At 36.3% G+C, this 18,902-nt stretch overlaps 1 protein-coding gene across 5 annotated transcripts in view; it reads right to left on the bottom strand.

Moving 5' to 3' along the window:
* CASD1 (CAS1 domain containing 1) overlaps positions 1 to 18,902 on the bottom strand; it is a 37,387-nt gene that overhangs the window by 4,795 nt on the left and 13,690 nt on the right. For 4 of the 5 annotated variants that reach the window (XR_010883498.1, XR_010883499.1, XM_067291676.1 and 1 more), the window contains 13 exons: positions 17,904 to 17,948; positions 15,529 to 15,591; positions 14,121 to 14,165; positions 11,881 to 12,004; positions 9,951 to 10,165; positions 8,495 to 8,920; positions 7,988 to 8,077; positions 7,245 to 7,364; positions 5,654 to 5,810; positions 3,999 to 4,078; positions 3,068 to 3,169; positions 1,598 to 1,738; positions 964 to 1,041 (listed from right to left, as the gene is read on the bottom strand). Coding sequence is in view for 3 of the 5 variants with exons in the window: in XM_067291676.1 (XP_067147777.1) it covers positions 964 to 1,041; positions 1,598 to 1,738; positions 3,068 to 3,169; positions 3,999 to 4,078; positions 5,654 to 5,810; positions 7,245 to 7,364; positions 7,988 to 8,077; positions 8,495 to 8,920; positions 9,951 to 10,165; positions 11,881 to 12,004; positions 14,121 to 14,165; positions 15,529 to 15,591; positions 17,904 to 17,948 (1,686 nt within the window). In the remaining 2 variants the exon portion in view is untranslated. Of the gene's footprint in view, positions 1 to 963; positions 1,042 to 1,597; positions 1,739 to 3,067; positions 3,170 to 3,998; positions 4,079 to 5,653; positions 5,811 to 7,244; positions 7,365 to 7,987; positions 8,078 to 8,494; positions 8,921 to 9,950; positions 10,166 to 11,880; positions 12,005 to 14,120; positions 14,166 to 15,528; positions 15,592 to 17,903; positions 17,949 to 18,035; positions 18,231 to 18,902 lie in introns of those variants that run through there. The other variant, XM_013941295.2, reaches the window with a different exon arrangement.

An 18,902-nucleotide genomic window follows, 5' to 3' on the forward strand; every position in this document is an offset into this window, starting at 1 on the left:
TAAAACGAAGGTGGCCACAAATGTCAGACCACTCTCAGTTTTCAAAGAGAGGATGGCAAGATTGACAAAATTAATATTAAAAAATTAAGTAGCCCATGCTGCCCTGCCACAGAGCAGGAGAAAGCGTAAAAAAATGAAACTTGGAGAGGGATTAAAATGGAAGCGTTGGCAAATAGTGGGGGAAGGATACACAGTAAAAGACAAAATCTAACTTTAATGCAACCACATGCATCCCCCTGTTGCTCACCTCTTCTCCTTCCAAAAGCACAGCCTCAAGTCTCCCCAGCAAATACAGAGCCCCACAGCTCTCTTACTACACTAACGCCTCCCAAATGCTCATGTTCCCGTACAGCTCCCTTCTTTTCCACTGCTAAGCAATTAATCTAAAGTTGGTTTTGGACTTAAACAGTGCTAGAGGGGACAGAGAGGGGACAGGGTCTACAGCTCTTCACACACTGTGTGCATTTACTGTGGAGAAAAGAGGGAGCCCCTGGTCCCAAAGCCCTGTACGCGACGTTTGCAACTCGGTGCCATCCTGCAGCAGATCTTGGCACTGCAGCCTCGGCTTGTGCTGCCCAGGAAGACCCAGCTCCCAGGAGAGTCCCCTGGAGCAGCTAATAGTCTCAACAGACCCTCACTTGATATCCTGCCCTATAAAGTAGCACATCTATGACACCCACACAGATAGGAATGTGCATACATGAGTACAGTGGTTACTGTGCATATGCAATGTACATCAAGAACACCAAGGTTAATCAAAAAACATAATCACAGTATGTGATTTCAGTGCTAAAGGCAATGAAGAAAAGGCAGCAGTGTCGTAAACCCTTTCTCACTTCCAGACATGGAAATGAAGTTCATTGTTTGAAATTCTATGTTAAAGCAAAAATACTATTTTTAAAAAACAATTAGAAACAAGAACAGTTTTGATGCTGTAATTGTAAGGAAAAGGAATATATTTACCTGCACAACAGAAACAGAAGGATGCAATTCATTGCAGTCAGTTTTGTTTTTACAGCTACTAGCCCAAACAGAGTAGGTCTAAAAGATACAAAAAATCAGTCTATGTAACAATTATATTTAATCATTATATGTAAGATTTCAAAATGAAACAACACACAAGCTATTTTGAAACGCTTCAGCAGTAGTAGAGTCGCTAAAATATGGTACAAGAATAGAAAGAACTACATTGTGCTTAGTTTTGTGTTTCTCTCAAATTCTTCTTTGCAACTGATAAATGCCATAATTATTTACACCATAAGATACAAAAATACTGTTGACAATTTATTCATCACAGTTAGACAAGCAATCAAGAGTAAAGAGCTGCATTATCTACCATATTGTTTCTAGGATCTGACTTTTTTGTAATCTTTGCAGTGATCTGAAAAAGTAATGGTATTTTCATCTACACTTGACTGAAAGGAAAAAAATATTTTAGGGAGTAGCTAGGTAGGGCAGTGCACAAAACACAGCTGAAATATTCCCAAAACAAGAGTTGATTTTTTTGAATCAACATACTTTCTAAGCAAGAACTGCAAATAAGCTGACTCTTTAGAGATTTACAAATCTGATTATACTAATTATACTAGGTACTTACCAAAAAGCATACAACTGAAATAAATAATAAAACATTTGAAACTCTGTTGGAGAAAAGAGGATCTCCCTTTCCTTCTGAAAGCACCTGATGTTTCTGCAATGCCAGATAAATAAAAGCAAACAGCATCCCATGAAAAACCACCTGTAAAAGGCAAAAAGGATGCAATGACTATTTCATGGCTTTTACATGTGCTTTGGGTACAAACTCTAAGTTACTTAACAGAGATGCTACAGTTGAAGCTATTTGTAACATCAAAGCCTACCTGTCAGAAGCTCCTTGCCCAGATTCACTCTAATAAACAAAAATAGGCTTCCTACACTAAGTTGTTACAAGCTGCATTTTCAACTAAGTTTCTAAATGAAGAACAGAGTACTCTAACTAATGCTTCACAGAGCATTAAGCACATGACAATGAAATTTCAAGAAGCTTTCAAGTACCCACTGTCGTCTTTGCAATCTCAGCCAGCACTGAAAAGGGCTTTCTCTGGGAAAAAAACATGAGTCTCTCTGGCCTCTTCCCAACTTGGCAGGTGAAAACATTCAAGAAGCACTACAAGTGCTTTCTCCTCTCACAGGCAGAATTATTCAGCAGTGTTCTATGATGTTATGCCAAGTTCTCATTAGCCAGCAACAAGATGCTGTTTCAGGCCCATGCAGTACTTGTTTTCTGTATTTATTTTGGGACTTCCTCTTTAGCTGCATCACAGAATATGTGCTGTTCATAAGCAACAGAACTCCACGGCTGAAATGTTTCTGTACAGGGCACTTTGGGTTATGTAAAAAAGTTTAAGTTACTAAAAAATGCCAGAAGGGGCAGTGTGCCACCCCCTCCCCCCCAATAAGGTTAAGGATAAGGTTAGCATATGGGTGCTTTTATCTTATACCCTCCACTCACCTTTCCAAAAAGGCAAAAACAGAGAAGTGTCTCCCTGTTCTACTCCCAACATTTTACGTGCCAGTAAGGGGGAAGAAAACACTTTCCTACTGTAAAAACATTTTAAAATATGTGTAAAAAAGTAAAAATAGTCTGTTTAAAACATTTTTGGCATCAAGACCCTTGATTTTAACAGAAGTGTTTCTGAGGTTATCTTAAAAGAAATATATCCTTGATTTGATTTTCAAAAAATTTTATTAAGAAAGCCAACACAATAATTTGCATTTCAAGGCATTTCAAGATTTTTTTGCAGCAAAATTTCTGCTTAAGACAAAAAACAAGGTCATTTTATGACTTTTCTTTTTTAAAGCAACTAAGCCGGATCCAGCAGCAAATAAGTCATGATCCATCTTTTAAGCAAGGCTTTGACAGACATTTGCAAATGTAAGGTGGATGCAGCTTAGTCTTACAATAAACAATCCACTGGAACATCAAATTCCTGTCTTCTCTGGAGACAGCAAAAGCAAAACATAAACCAACCCCATATTAAAAAATATGCTTAAAAGACCATTATAAATTTATGTAAACTTTACATACATAGCGATCTAACTTCCACCTAAACCACCATTCATAGACATTCCCATTCAGTTCAAAACACTTGGACAGTGGCCAAAAAGAAAATATCTTCTCAAATGCACCCTGTTAAAAAAAAAAAAAAAGGAAAAAAGTATTAACACAGATTTCAGCTGTATTTACTAAATTTAAATCAATTAAGTAGCTGTCTTTTAGTATTATCACATCTCTATTTCACCAGTTCAAATCATCTGACCTTGAAGCTATGTGACATTACCAAAATAACTGGCTTCTCTACAAAAACAAAACCCACCCAAACAACCCCAAAACCAAAAATACTTTCTCAGATAATACAAGTCTTCCTTTTTGTTTTCCACTGACAAAGTATTTGCATTCTCACCTTCCATTTTGTACTGCAGGCTTAAAGGGAGAGATCCAATCATGCGTTGGAACAACAAATGAACATTCTTCAGAAAACTACAGTTTTCTGCCCTTACAGCTCTGCTCTTATTTCTCTGTCAAGTATACTTAGTAAATGTACTGTAAGTCATGAATTTAAATGAGAACCAGCCTTTTGCTAATGTATCAAAATCTTTAACACTAGGCCTCAAAGGACACAGATGTCTGTACCCCCATAAGCTATCAGATTCAAAAACCAGTAATGTTAACCACATTCAAAAAACCCCCTAAGCACAGACCTTCATTTTTATTAAGTCTGCAGTAGTATACTGAACTCATAATGTCAAGTATTAGAAAGAAATGAATAAGATACAGAACTGAGGTTATTTCTAGCATCCACACCGATTCAAGTATGAAAAGGTGAAACAGAAAAGTTCCATTTTTTCTTCTGTATTTATGACACAGTAACAAATATTCAAGTTATGAGCAGCATTTAAAAGTAAATGTGGGTAATATTATTAATTTTTAAGGATACAAATATTCAAAATTCACAAACCTGAGAATACGATAGAAAATATATACATATGAGTAAGCAAATCAGTTTCAGCAGTAAACCAAAGTGCCAGAAGCAGTTCCCTGAAGACATAAATTAATCAGTATTCAGTCATCAATTTTTCAATAGCAAAAACAATGACTCATTTAATAACAGTTGCCAATTATGTAGTGCAGATATGCTTAGTAATATATACATTCAGAAATAAGCATTCAACTATCACCCGCAGTATTTTACTACCATCTATATATTACGCTTTAAATTTTACTTCAAGCAATTACAACAAACATTTCCAGTAACCAACAACCTATTAATCCTACTTTAAGCCTCATGTCTAAAATACATGCATAGATCAAGAGGCAGAATTTAGCTGTACAAATGGAAACACTATTTTAAAGCCTCTGCTTTCCCAAGCATTCTGCACATGCAGTTCTTATTCTAGTCGAACATAATCCCCGGCCACCCGACTAACATCTTGTGTTATATGCAATAACTAGAGCATATGTTGTTAAACTCTGAGGCACCAGCTGTACTAGGAGCTGTACTGCAAAGTTCAACTGCAGCTCATTAAGGACAAGTATCTTGTAAAGCAAGAAAAGCCAGAGGAACTGCTCCTCAAAGCTGCTGACTGAAGTTAAGCTCTACCCAAGCCTCAACACCGCAGTGGAGATCATCTCCCTCTCTTGCCACATAAATTGGCAGCTGTAAACAGGAACATAAACAAGTGAAAGTTGCCACTGATGGATTTTGTGGTTTCACAGTAAACTATGGCCCTGAGGTATACAGCAGTCATTTCTCTGTATCTGGAACAGAAGTGCCTTTGTAGGAAAGAGTATCAGAGCTATTTGCCTTCTGGATATCCCATTCATATCCTGTATCATCTTATACTTCTACAGCATCTATTCCTAGCATGAATTTGGTGTGTTTCATTGTCATATCTGCAGATTATATAAAATTTGGATATTACTACATCAATAGGGGGGAAGGATCTAGACTTGCAAGGTTACCAGTTCTAATTTAGGTGAATTAAATAATCAAGTATCTACCACATGATGACAGCCCTTCGAAGAATTTCAATGCATGAAATAAAGTGGGGTTTCACTTCGATTTTTATTTACAATATTCATCTCACAAGAAATATTTCTGACAGTACGCTTGACCTAAGAGACTGAGATAACAAACCCCAAAGTCTGATGTGGGAGGATGTGATGAAACTAGTTACTAAGTAGTAGACATGCTGGCAAGACAGAATGGGAGAAGTCTGGAGGATCCCTGCTCGTGCCTACCTGTCCATATGCTACAGTAACAATCTCAGCTAGTATAGAAACTGAAATCTATGGTTTTAGCTTGCATTCAGTAACACTACAACTCCTGAAAAAATATGTTTCTGATGGTCCAAACCCCGATAAAAACATATTCTAACCTGATAGTTTAACCTGACAGTTTAACCAGAGATAGTCTAGTTACCAGCTGTTACATCTTTCAACTATCTGACATATAATTCATATATGACAAGCTGTATTTCTGTGAACAGCTGCTTAATATATTTGTATTATGTTACAAAGAGACTGAGATCTACTAACAATAAAGTCCACACGGTTAATTATCTGTAGCAACATCCAAATGTTCTATAGCAGAAGGAAAAAAAATTATCTTACCATTTGCTTTTTTCTGGACTATCTGAGGCCATACAGCTAAGGTGACATAAATGATCATAAACCAGATGGTGACTAATGGCACAAAGTAATAGAACTGGTAAGGTCGGTCCATCACTATACACAGTACCACAACCAAGAAATTGAGACGAAATAAAACCTGGAAGAGAAGAGAAGACTGTATATTCCCATTTAGGATATACAAATCAGGAGGTGGAGCTGAGAGAGATGGGGGACACTGTTCTTTAGTACTGTATGAAAATATGTCAGTATTTTACATTTCACATGCTGATTACATTTCAGTTGAAAGGTAGATAAGCATCTTGGGGAGTATCAGCAATGCAATGAGATTGCAGGCTGGTTATGCGGTAGCAGACCAGCCCCGACCTACCAGGGTAGCAACAGCACCAAACACAGGCTAAAACAGAGCTGGCTTCAGGCTGGGGACCCACTGCTAAGTGGGCTAGCTCAGTTAAAGCTCAGGGAGTGTCCTTACTAGTGTTGCAGTTATGCTGTAGTCATATGTTAAATAAGCAGGATGACCTGGGTTACCTAACAGAATAATGTTTGCTCAACCAATGTCGGCTTCAACCAGTATAACATTTGATAGCAATAGAGGATTTTTTTTTTTTAACTGCTACAGCATGACAAAAATTCATTTTCTTCATTAACAAAAGTAGGCTCTGTCCAATATTTAATGATATTTTTGATATGCTTTGAAAAAGGTAGCAAATTAATCCAATGATGCCTCTTGTTCATGTATTAGCTATCTAATTCCATATGGAACAGTTGGATACTTAATAAAATAGCAATGTGGAGAGAGTTTCTTTAACAGATCCAATGGTGAGGAAAAGATCCAAAATGCATGCAAATTCAAAAGCTTTCAGAATGTAAGCAAGCGGAAATGACTTCAATATAAACCAGACACAAGACAGTGTTTGTTCCAGCTACAGAAGGCCTTGCAGTGCTGGGAGCAACAAAACCAATGTGCTGGGGGTTGCTGAATAATTTTATTCACAGAGGAGGTCAAAAAAAGAAATTATTTCACAACAAAAACAACAGCATCTTGGATTCACCAAACATTCATATACTTGTAAACAGAAAACTCTAACATAAACATATTAGTAATTCAAAAAACCACAGGAATACACGAACATGGAGCAGACTGATATGGTGAGAATAGGTAAGGGAAAGAAAATGAAATTATCTCAAATGGCTAATCTGGGAAAACCATAGTATTTCCCCAAAACCAAGGACAGCAGGTAAGAGCCACCCACCTTTAGACACCTACTGTGACCAGCTTGCCCCTCTTGGTACTCTCAATAGTCACTGGAGAAACACTCTTCCAGAGGGTGCTTCAGAACATCACATTTATCTGAATGTGATCACTTTCTGATTAAGCTTCTTTTTCACCACTGACTATAGAAGAAACTTAAGAAGATTTACCCAAATAAATCTGACTACCTTACACTGAAACAATGACTATATTTTGGAATGGCAAACCTTGATGAAATAATCTGATACCACTATTTAGGGAGCTGGAATACTTTGGTATCTGAACACATTTCTTTATAAAAACAGTAAGTATTCTTACCTGACACACTCTGTATACACCAAAGTCCCCCTTTATCCAAAAATATGAGAAGTGCCCATAACCTGTTTGGAACAGATATGCAGCAACGAGAACTCGAATGTGCATGTACACAGGCAAAAACTGTTGAGAAAAATTAGATGCCTTTTATAAATGAACATGTAAATGCTTTTGGTTTTCCTATTTTATGCTTCTTCTGCTCTGCACTAAATCAGGTTATATTAAGAAAAGAAACATTATGCTGCATTTCCTGTTTTTTTACTAAGCTCTTTCGTTGACCTTGCCTCTCAGATGTTAAAATCTGAATGTATTTCTTCTGTTCTATCTGTTATTCTACATTTCCATACTCTGTAACCACTTAAAGAATTAAGAAGGGATCTGTGAAAGCTTACCCTTTAGCACTTTCAACTTCTAAATATGAAAAGGAAGCGTTGCTTGCAATTAAAAATAAATCAATGTCATTTTCTACAAGAAGCAAACAGAAGTATATCTTTTCATTGGTAAAGAATGCATAAAATGTTATCAAGGACATCTACACTGAAAGGGAGAGAGAAAAACTAACTCTGCAGATGCCATTTTTAAAAATAGAGGAACAATAATATTAGCTATTCATTCTAATCAAGTCTGATAAATATTTGCAAATTTTAAGTTTTATGTCTTAAAGATGAATAAAGCTTCACCTTTCTTTCAAACTAACATACCCAAATTTCATCCCCACTTAAAAATATGAAATTCAAATCAATTACCGTGCTTGCTCCAGAGATGTGATAAATCAAAATAACAAGCTGCATCCAGCCTTTCCATTCATCAGTCTGTTCTCTATTTAACACTTTAGTCTAATGCAAAACAAAACAAGAGTGTTGCTATTCCAGCAAGTACAACAAACATCTACAAAACGAGGAGAAAAAGTTCAAAACAATAAACCACTTTACGGGCAGATAGGTCTAAACTGTAAAAGCCTTCTGTGTAATGGACACTGGTGTATCAGATGTTAATGTGATCTATGCCCTCTCATATCTGAGCTATGCTCATTTAAAATTTGACTGAGTGACAATGGCTAAAAACACTCATATCCATATACTTTTGAAAAGTTTTGCATCTAATTGCATGCAAATATTATAGTGCTTGTGAGACCATTTTTTGCAGATGAGTTATACCCATTTTGAGAATTTAACTTTTAATATTTAGCAGTTAGAAATTTACAGTCAAACTGGGAAACAACATTACAAGTGGGATGTCAGGATGATCATTACCTCTTTGGTATTTTCAGTATAAAATACCCCCAAAACCAAGATATAGATGATTGGTATGAAGAAAGATGAATGTGTATAAAATTTATTTTCCTTCATGAACAGATTTGCTCTGTCGCACAGATAAAAATAGGTCATGATTAGACCAAGTTTGCAGAATGAGTGTAACAGCATCTCTAGAGTAGAAACAGTAGGAGTACTGATGGCAGGTTTCTTTTCCTCTCCATTTTCCAAGTCAGTGCATGATTTGTTCTTCCGATAATTATTCCGATGAATTAAATTGATAATTAAGTATCCAATAATGGACAAAGTAAAGAAACAGAAAGCTAACTTCTGTATCAGAGTGAGAGGAGGCTGAGGCTGGCAGCAGGAGCCATCAATGGGCTTCAAAATCTTATTGCAGTAGACATTCATGAGAATCATTGCATTCTGTCAAAGAAATAGGCAGTTTTGTCAATTACGTTGCAATAAAATAAAATTTTCAGCACAGGAAGTTTTCTTAAACTAGATTATGCAGTAACAAAAAACATATGCATTTCCCGTGTATTATTATGGAGTTAAAAACTTCATAGTGCCCCCATATACCTAGTTGCTTTCAGTAGCAGAATCAGAACATTTCTCACAAACAGTAAGCCCTGTGATTCTCAAGATGAGCGAAAAGATCTAATCCTTATAAAAGAGGGACTGGCTGTAAAAGGAGCTAAAGGGACTAAAAGAAGCTAAAGGGACTATAAATGAAAAATAGCTGGCAAACTTAGGGGCCTAAAGGTGTATGATAATGAAAACCCATAAAACGTGGAAATGAGACACAAACCTGTACTGAGATGATGTTTATTTCATCCAATGTTTGAAAATAACTGAAACCCCCAAAGAAGTGGGACTAAAACTGACACAGTGTTAAGTCACAAAAAAGGCAGGCTCTAACAAAGTTCAGAGAGGCTGAATGTGTGCGTATGTGTCAGTGGGTTAAAGATGAAATAAGGAAAAATGTCAGTGGCATGCCATGCAACCAGAAAGGTATCTATCGTGCATTTTATCATCCTTTTCATACTCCTCCCTAAATGGAATTACAGGCAAACATGGTGAAAAATTAAGACTTATTCCTAAGTTTCATTTTACAAATCATTATCACCCTAACTCATTCATGCAAATAAAGGCACAAAATTGGCACCTTGGACTACTCAGGATCCAAAAGATCTAGAGACTGTGTATTTTTCTTTAACTCATAGAATTAAAATCTATTTTAAAATAGCTATGTATTAATATACGGAACTATTATGTTTTTAAAAATCTTTTACAACTGACTGCCCTTCCACCTACTGGGATCTTTTGAACAAAATTTCCTGAAGAATGTGCAGGTCCTTATTAAATTCATACTGTCAGTCACTTCAGAACATTCACCAAAATCTTATTTCACGATCAATGCTTTTTAAAGTTGACCAGAGCTAAAAATACTCACTGTTTCTCTGCTTGATTCAGGGAGATGCAGGCCATCTGAAGATTTCATAATAGTTTCCTGTGCTATCAACTTTGATACACTGAACACTTTAACCTTAGCTTTGGAATTTCGGGAGCTGCTGTTCAGAATACGAACAGCTGCTTCATTATAAGCATCTATTTTCTCATTAGTGATCATTTTTCGACTTTCACTCAGCATATCTTCATAAACAGGATCTGAATATGAAAGCACAAAGAATGGGAACATTAATCTTCAACTTAATAAATACATTTGTTTGCTCAAGCTGCACAGTCTAAATTCATTTTGGTAGCTACAATTGTTTGATGCTACAAAAAGAAAGCACAGTGAGGAATGAGCGACTGTTACAGCAACTAGAGGTTTTTTTAAGATGAAATGTTTTTATTGGCATTCTGCTAGTTATGCAAGCATTTGTAGAGATTAGAAAGTCTTGGCCACATACGAATGCTTGTGCGGTTTCCCCAAGCCCTTGTGCTCCATGACGAGGGTATACGTGCTGGAGCGTACAGTTCTTCCTGCCTTCTCTAAATGATGGAATCCCCACTGCAAGGATTCCAAGGCAAGAGGATAGAAGACAAGTAGCAGAATATACACATGGAAAAAATCTCAAAGAACTCAGTTACTGCAAAAGAAACCAGTTTCTCATTTTTTAAGCCATAGTCCCTAAGCATATCCCACTTGTTCCTGGTAATTCCAATTTAACTAATGGCAGAATCTCAGTTTTTCAGAAGAATGGACCACTGCTTAATTGTTTACAGGCTTCAGAGATTATTTAAAGCATAATAGAAAGATGTACTGAGTTCTAGGTCAAAAGCTTAGTTGGATATCAACAGGTTGCAATGAAGTGCTTCATAAACTCTGGTAAAACATTCTTCAAGAGCTATATGTTTGTTTACTTTAGCTACCTCATGCCTGGTTTTGGACAATAAAAGTCTAGATATGTCTAGTCTAGTGCTATGTGCTTTTCCCCTTAGTTGTTCCATTATGAGCATAAAGAGCTCACAGATGACTTAGTCTGGATCTTTATCAACAGCATATTGGGACATATCTGACAACTAATTGCTTTTGTTCTAGATAAAGGTGGTTTTGAAAGGAATGTGAAAAGATGAATCTGATGGTTCAGGTAAACCTCTAAAACTATCTTTGATAAGAATTTAGGATGCAACTGTGAGGGTACATCAGGGTATATTCCTGCCAGGGCTCAAAATCTGCCTGCCTTCCAAACTGAGGCAATAACCACCTAAAATGTTACAGTCCATGGAAGATAAACCAGGAGCACATTCTACCTATGAGCTCATTTTTGGTGTCAGAGACATGTCTTAGTTTTATTCAAGAAAAGCATTCAGTTTTGGTGACATAATAAAAATCTCAGATTCATTTTGAACCATGTTCTCTGACTCCTAAGCTTAACTCATCAATGCTCAGTGTACAGAAGCAAGTTTCATTCTAGAGAATTAAATTCTCAGTATTCTCTAGAATATATCTATTCATTTTGGACACTCACACAGGATGCATTTGCTGAACCTCTCTATTACTTATGTCATCTGAAAAATGAACTGAACACAAACACAGACATACAGATCTTTTATGCGCTTGTGCTCTTGACTCCCAGGAGGCACGTATGGAGCACAGCACTGGGAGAATGATCCTGGCATCTTGAGACTGAGCTTACAAAGAGTTAAGAGTTCAGAAGGCAAAAGACTGCAGAGAGGGCTTTAAAATCTCCATCACTAGTAACAGCTAGTTAGGTACTAGCTAGTTAAGGCTGCAAGAAGGGCCAAATTGGAATCCAACCAACATCTTTTTTCTCTGGAAGTAAGCAGTATGGACTAAGTTTCCCATATCCTACAAGATATTGATTCAACAAACAGTGACAGTACAAATTGTCATTACCTACTGTTCATTACCTTACCTTGTAAGACCCAGTAAACATCACTACTTTTTGCTAATTTTTCCAAAAGAGGTGCAATTGAAGTGATATTGATTTTATACTGTGCGAGGGCTTCATTGCTGCCATTGTGAATCTTGATAGACCACTGCAGAATTAAATAAAAAGAGATTCAGAACCCATATGTGTGAGGATTCTATATTAACAGATTCTATTTCTCCTTTAGTAGCTATTTTTCACTATTTTTATAAAGCCAGCTTATTCTTTTAGTGTTCATTATCAAAGCATTCAAAAACTTAATTCTAGAAATAACTGTCTAACAAATAATTAAATTCAAACAAAGACCAATTAAATGTACAGTCTGTATTATTTAGCTTACTGTATATTTGATTTTTCATAAATTATATGATGCAAGGTGTTTTAATTACAAGTCTCCTGACTTGAACTATGCTGAAGTAGCAGTAACAGTCAAACTACATAAGAATCAGGGCCAAATCCAGTAGATTTCACTCTAGCAAACCTTTGACTTCAGCAAGAGATGTATGCCAGCAAAACTTGAAGGTGGTACCAAGTTCTAACATTTCTAGAAAAGCAGTGTTTTACAGATATCCATAAAGAAAAAAAAAAAAGCTGTTGAGAGTTCTGATTTCATCTTCTACATGAAAGGACTACAAAAATCCTATAACCATCCAAGAATCTCTCCCAGCTTTTAAAAAGAATTTCTGTAAGAAATATAGCTGTACCATTTTTAAATATTATTATATCTGTACTGATTTAGCCAAAGTCAAAGTGGTGGTAATGTTGCTGATGCAGCAAATTTTTGAAGCACTCTATTTTTCTGCAAGTCACTTAAAATAGGAAGTGTCTGTCTTTGGCCAACTGTAGGTGCCAGTATTTATGTTTTATGTAAATATATTTGTGTGTTATGAAAAGCTAAGCATCACATGCATGTTGCTGGTTCATATTTCTTCTGCTATCCACAGAGCACAACACGCTGTGGCTACGAGTAAAATCAATTATTTAACAGAGTCCTGTAGTTTTGCAACCCGGGTTTGTGCGTCCCAGAACACTATTTGTATAGAATGGCATCTTCTCTGTAAAATAAGATAATGACTCATGCTCATAAAATACGCTAGATTCTAGAGCTAAGCGGAGCTATTCTAGGCTTAACAAGCTTCTTAAAGCCCAATATATTTATGTGGATCCTACAGAGGAAGAGAATTTGGGAGTTTCACCTGTACAGAAACTGAACTCTGGGGAGAATTTTTGACTACACCAGGAAAAACATGTGGAGGTGTGCACACACACACATATTTAACCTTCACCTAAAGTATTAGCACATCCAGGAATTTCCAGATTGGTAGACTGCCCAAGTTGTCTCTAAATCAAACTGCTTTCAAAGGATTTTGTTTAAAATGGTACCCTTTTTCCCCCCCACTATTGATATGAAATTATAATGGCTAATTCCTTTCAAATTCCACTTCAAAAAATTTGGAAGTAGGGGACACTAAACGTGAAAGCTAATGAGAGCAGCAGTCATTATTGACTCTTGACTCCCAGTACCAACCAGCTACTAGAACAGACTACTTGGAAGAGGCTGTTGAATTACCATCACTGGGAGTTTTAAAGAACTGGTTAGACAAACTCTTGTCAAGTATGATAATCTCACCTTGTACCAAACCAATGGGTTAAAGGACTTCTTCAGGTCCCTGTCAGTCCTTTTTTTTTTTTGTGTGATGCTGCAGCCTAAAGCAGTGCTGGAACCTTCCAGTGGGACAAGATTCAGGAATTGCAATCACTTAGTTTAGATTTTCCTGTAAATTTTTTTGCCCATATGTAAATCTAAGAGAAGTGTGGGAGCCTCAAAAGAGCATTCCCAGACTGGGCCATTCTCAAAAGCAGTATTTTGTGACTGAAAACACAGTTAATTAAACATGTATCTCAGTTAATATGCAAGTTCTTTTATTTAGTGCTTTTTATGAATAATCTGGTTTTCACAGAGAATCTTTTTATTACGTGTGTTTCAAGCTAATCAAAGCATAGCAACCAATATTACTGCTAATAAGCAAGTACTGTACACCACACAGCTATAATAAAATACACTCGATGTTTTGGAATTACTTTTTATAAACAAAAACTCACTTAGAGTGTTTTTTATTATAAATTGGGACAAAAACTTCATCTTGCCACCTGCTTGATGGCATAAAAGTTATCCTACTAGAACTCCCTTCCTTACTAAAATGTCTAGTAGATGTATAGCTTACCGTTGCCGCTCCTGCTACAATTATATGAGGTTTTGCCATGGCAGCCTAAGTCATAAGGTAAAAAGAAATTAGTTTAAAAGTATTTGCAAATTATACTCATTATTAAGTATATTGAGTAGGTTAATTAAGACTCATATCTTAATTAACTGTGACTCAACTTCAACATCATGTCAGCATCAGTTAACAGGTACAAATGAATAGATCACAGATACATTACAAAGAACATCAACTTGTGAACTACCAAAATTTTCACATGATAGAATCCACAAAGATACAAAGTATGAATAAGCACTCACAATCATTATCAACTTGGCAGCATAAGTTGTCTTTAAAAGCTTACTAAACACCTCCTCCTAAGATCAAGTAAACTTTAAATCACATTATTGAAGCACATTTTCTCTAGGCATCTCTTGGCATTCTCGAACATCTATATGAGCCGTTGTAAAGATCAAAGTGACCATAAGGCCACTGTAAAAACAGAACAAGGACAACGGACAGTCATTGCCCCAGAAGTTTGAAAGTTAGGTCTAAGATAAGGCACACAAACAGAAGAGCACAAGGAAATGGAAAATGCAGATCATTTCAGTAGTAGGTTTTGTCTTCACCCAGCAAGGATTTAACAGTTCTCAAATGTTTGTATTAATCACAGAAAATGAAAACTGAAGGACAACTTTGGCTATCTTGACAGAAGGAGTCTTGCAAGAACGAAGAATAGGATAACAAAAGAATCACCACAGGCCATTATTAGATAATTCCAGACCATTCACAAGCCAGCAAAGGAAGAAACCCTCACCGAAAATTAGTTGCCATTCTGTAAACATTTTACTCATTATACAGTAAAATAAATAGTTCATCAGTAACTGTATACTGAACATGACCACCTATATCATAAGTGAAATAGTTGTATGAAATAACTAGTATATAATTTCGGAGTAATATTGAAAAATCAAAGCACTCTATACACTTTCCAAACTGCTTATGTTCTTCAGCTTAGATCACTCAACATGAATACAAAAATTTCTCCACCTCTAAAAGCAGAGCCATAACTGAGACAGAGCAAGAGGTGTGCCAAATCGTAGCAAAATCCTTTCAGCTCCTAATAGGATGGATTAAACTCCTCCTAGGAAGCAGGATTTTCTGTGTTCTTTTTTTTTTGTCCAGACAGTCACCCTTTAGAGACCTGGAGATGGCAGAAACATGTATGCCAGTAAACAGTCCCCTTTCTTTATTTTTCTATCAACTTTCAGATCTCTGGTACATAACTGAGTGAATATATGTGATTTGCTGCAGTTGTTGAAGAAAGGTTTGAACTCTTAGCAATTACAGTCGTGCGTATGAAAACAAAAGAGGTAACATTCCTCAGTTAGTTGCTATGTTTTCCTAAAGTAAACATATTTTCAAAACAAACCTCAGTCCAAGATTTGATATGTTGTCTCATAGAGCCATTAACTTCCGGATACCACAGGAAATCCTGTAAAACAAATGCAGATATACTTTGTAAGCATTAACATAAGCAGTAGACTAAAAACAAAAATTCAGAAAACTGAACTAACTAAGCAATTCAACTGTGAAGGAAAACTGCATGGCCCAAAGTGAGATTTCCTTTTTAATTAGCATGAAAAGCCTGACATCTCAGGGAAAAAAGGGAAATGAAAAAGAAAGAAAAAAACCCAAAACTTTTCTCTCATGAAAAAAAGAAGACATTTCAATTTGTAGTTCAGGAGCCAGGATTTCACTGAGAAGGTGACCCTTCAGCTTCTGCCAAGTGTGATGTCCTGTTCTCCAATACTATGAGGGCTAAAAACAAGTTTGCATCTGTAATTTATTTATTCCAATCTGCTTTTTGTTCTATTCCCCGCAGTTTTTACCAACAGATTTTTTCCCAGAATTTTACAGAATAATAATGAGATTGCAAGTTTGAGATTACGATTTTCAAACTATAAGAAATCCTAACATTTAACACTACCACTTCATAAATAGTTAGCTGTTTAAAACTTATAGTGTCACGGACATTTAATGAGTTACCTGCTGACTCTCATTTTTTTCAGATGTCAGATTAATCCACAACCTTCTTCTAGAAATACAATCTATATATACTTTGGCTAGTGCTATTATGGCTCCCAGGTAAAGCCAGGAGATTACACAGCATCTAGCTACTACCTCAGATGCAGAAGTACCAAAAGGACTACAAAATCATATTAAAGTGAAATGGAAAGGATTCCATATGTAAAAATAATTGTAAGGAAACTTTATAACGCAGAATGCAGAAACGCTACCAGCAGAAAGGAAACACCTCTATCTTCCACCTACACAGACCTAAAGATTTTGGTAGTTCACTTGAGACATACTCTCAATTCGTTACTTGGTAGGAATCTATGTGAGATCCAGCAGCCATCTGCATCGTCTGGAGGACAGAAAGGTCAGTATTATGAACAGAAAGGACAAAGTTGAACTGGCCATTTGCTCCCCAGTGATCTTCTCCTTTGTCAGCCAAGTATTTTCCACACTCAGATTACTGGTTTGGAGCCTTTCTGAATGTGAAAATTCAGCTACCATACCAATAATATTTACAGCAATATGGAGCCAAATATGAGGAAGCATAGTCTTGTTCTTGGAGCAGGAAAGTAGGAATATATTCTTAACTACCCTGACATCTCCCAGACGCCCAAACCTGCCATCTCAAATCTTGGTGGTTAGACACCTATCCAGGCTTAAAGAGTTTAAAAAGATACAGAGCTGAGTCAGGCTAAGCCAATATAAATCTGGACTTCTTCATCCTCTTCCTCCTGCCTTGTATTATGTCCTCTCTTTTTCAGCACTCGAATATCCACATGATGAATCCCATTAGATCTGACTGAAAATGAACCCAACAAGATAAATTTTCAGCTGCAGCAACTCCTAAACCAGCCCACTCTGTAGCTACAGGACTACAGCGCAACACAGAGCAGGGCAGAAGAGTGAGACAAAAGCTCAGCAGGCTTAACCTGCCACAGGATCATACCCTAAAATTTTATTCAGCAGCCTAAATCTTCACCATGTGCCCAAACAGGTGCTCAAAACTCACTCACAGACAACTGAGCAAGTACACTGCTTATTTGGTTTTCATGAACAGAGAATGAGTTGTCTCCAGGGGATATACAAATACATGACTAACAGAGTCCTAGCACTGCTGACAGCCGGTATGGGAAGCAAAGCAAGCTATTGAGGGCACCACTACAATTGCCAGGGCAGAGCAGAGCAGAGTCCCCCATGCATTTTGTTTGCTTTCTTTTTTTTAAATATCCACATTGTATCAACATTGTGGTTATTTCTTTATGCAATAACAGCAGAAAGAATACTTGCTGGGGTAACACAGGGAGCTCAATGGCAATTATGGCAATTACCACTCCAAGTAAGTTAGCCCCAGATACATATTCTCAGAGCTGTGAAACAGTAAACTTCCCATCGAAAGCTATTCCTGGGAAGGCCAAATTATAAGATTTGGCAAAAAAAGAAATTATACCCAGTACTTCCAGAGAACAAGTCAAAAGCTATCACAGAATACAAGTACTCAAAGTCAAAGTCTCTCAAAGAATCCTATTCAAAATATAATACATTAAGATATAGTTTGATATATTTTGTTGAAGATTTATAAAGGATTTTGATCCTTCTCACACTTCTTTTGATAAATACAACGTTTGTGGAAATGTGGAAAATCCAGCTCTGACTGCAATTTGGATTACATTGTATATAATTATATATCCATTATTACGGCTTGCAATTTAATGCCAGATAAAAACTTACCACTTTAATTGAAGCAGATTTATCTTCAAAAGGAATGTTTCCATGCTGTCAAAAAATGCAAAACAATAAAAACCAAGAAACAACTTTTCAGAAGAAAAAAATATATATATTCATATGTTAATCTGCCCTCACCTTTGCTAGAAAGAATTTTTCTTGTATAGACTTGTCAGTATACCCATGCAAAATGTTGATGTTACTTTCTTGATAAAACATGCTACTCTCAGAGAGGGTATTTTTCCTGGTAGAATTATATCCAGCAAAGTCTGAAACACTTTCTATTCACTCTGTTACAAAGGTATCATTAAATATTTTCCTACATTTTCTGCCCAAAATGAGAAAAACTGGGACCTTTTTTTCTTACCTTTCGTACACTTCCTTGCCCTAGCGTTTCTTTTCATATACCTACATTCTTTGTAAACAACAGTTGAAACAGTTTTAGTTAAAGAATAAAAAAAAAAAAAAAAATCAGCTCAGCTAGAAATAAAACTTGGAATGCATCATTCAGTTTGTTGAATGAAAAGATTATAAGAAATTATAATGGAAGTAGTCAGATACCCTTAACTACAGATACAATCCTCCTTTAATATATTATGACTATATGTAATACTAGTTTTAACGCTCGTCCAAAAGGACAAGTATATTTCTCTCACACAAACTGAGAACTTGATTTCTTAAATATTTCACAAAAGACACCTCTCAACTTGAAATCAATTATACTGCTCTATCACCTCAAAGCTGCTTAACTCACTCCCACTTCTGGGCAGCAACTTTTATCTAACCAACAGACCAGAAGAAAGAGTTATTCAATCAAACAAACATCTTTTTTGACAAGCGAAACATGCCTGCACACTGCCTGTTAGATAAACTGCCAGCTTGCACTTCTAAACCACAGAGGTACTAACTAATTGACAGGTATAATCTGAAGTTGAAAGTGAAACATGTCTTTTCCCTTGCATAGGTATGTACATCCACAAAGTGATAAACCTAAGAAGCATGATA

This window comes from Apteryx mantelli, chromosome 2 (genome assembly GCF_036417845.1).
Source record: "Apteryx mantelli isolate bAptMan1 chromosome 2, bAptMan1.hap1, whole genome shotgun sequence".
NCBI classification, from domain to species: Eukaryota; Metazoa; Chordata; class Aves; order Apterygiformes; family Apterygidae; genus Apteryx; species Apteryx mantelli.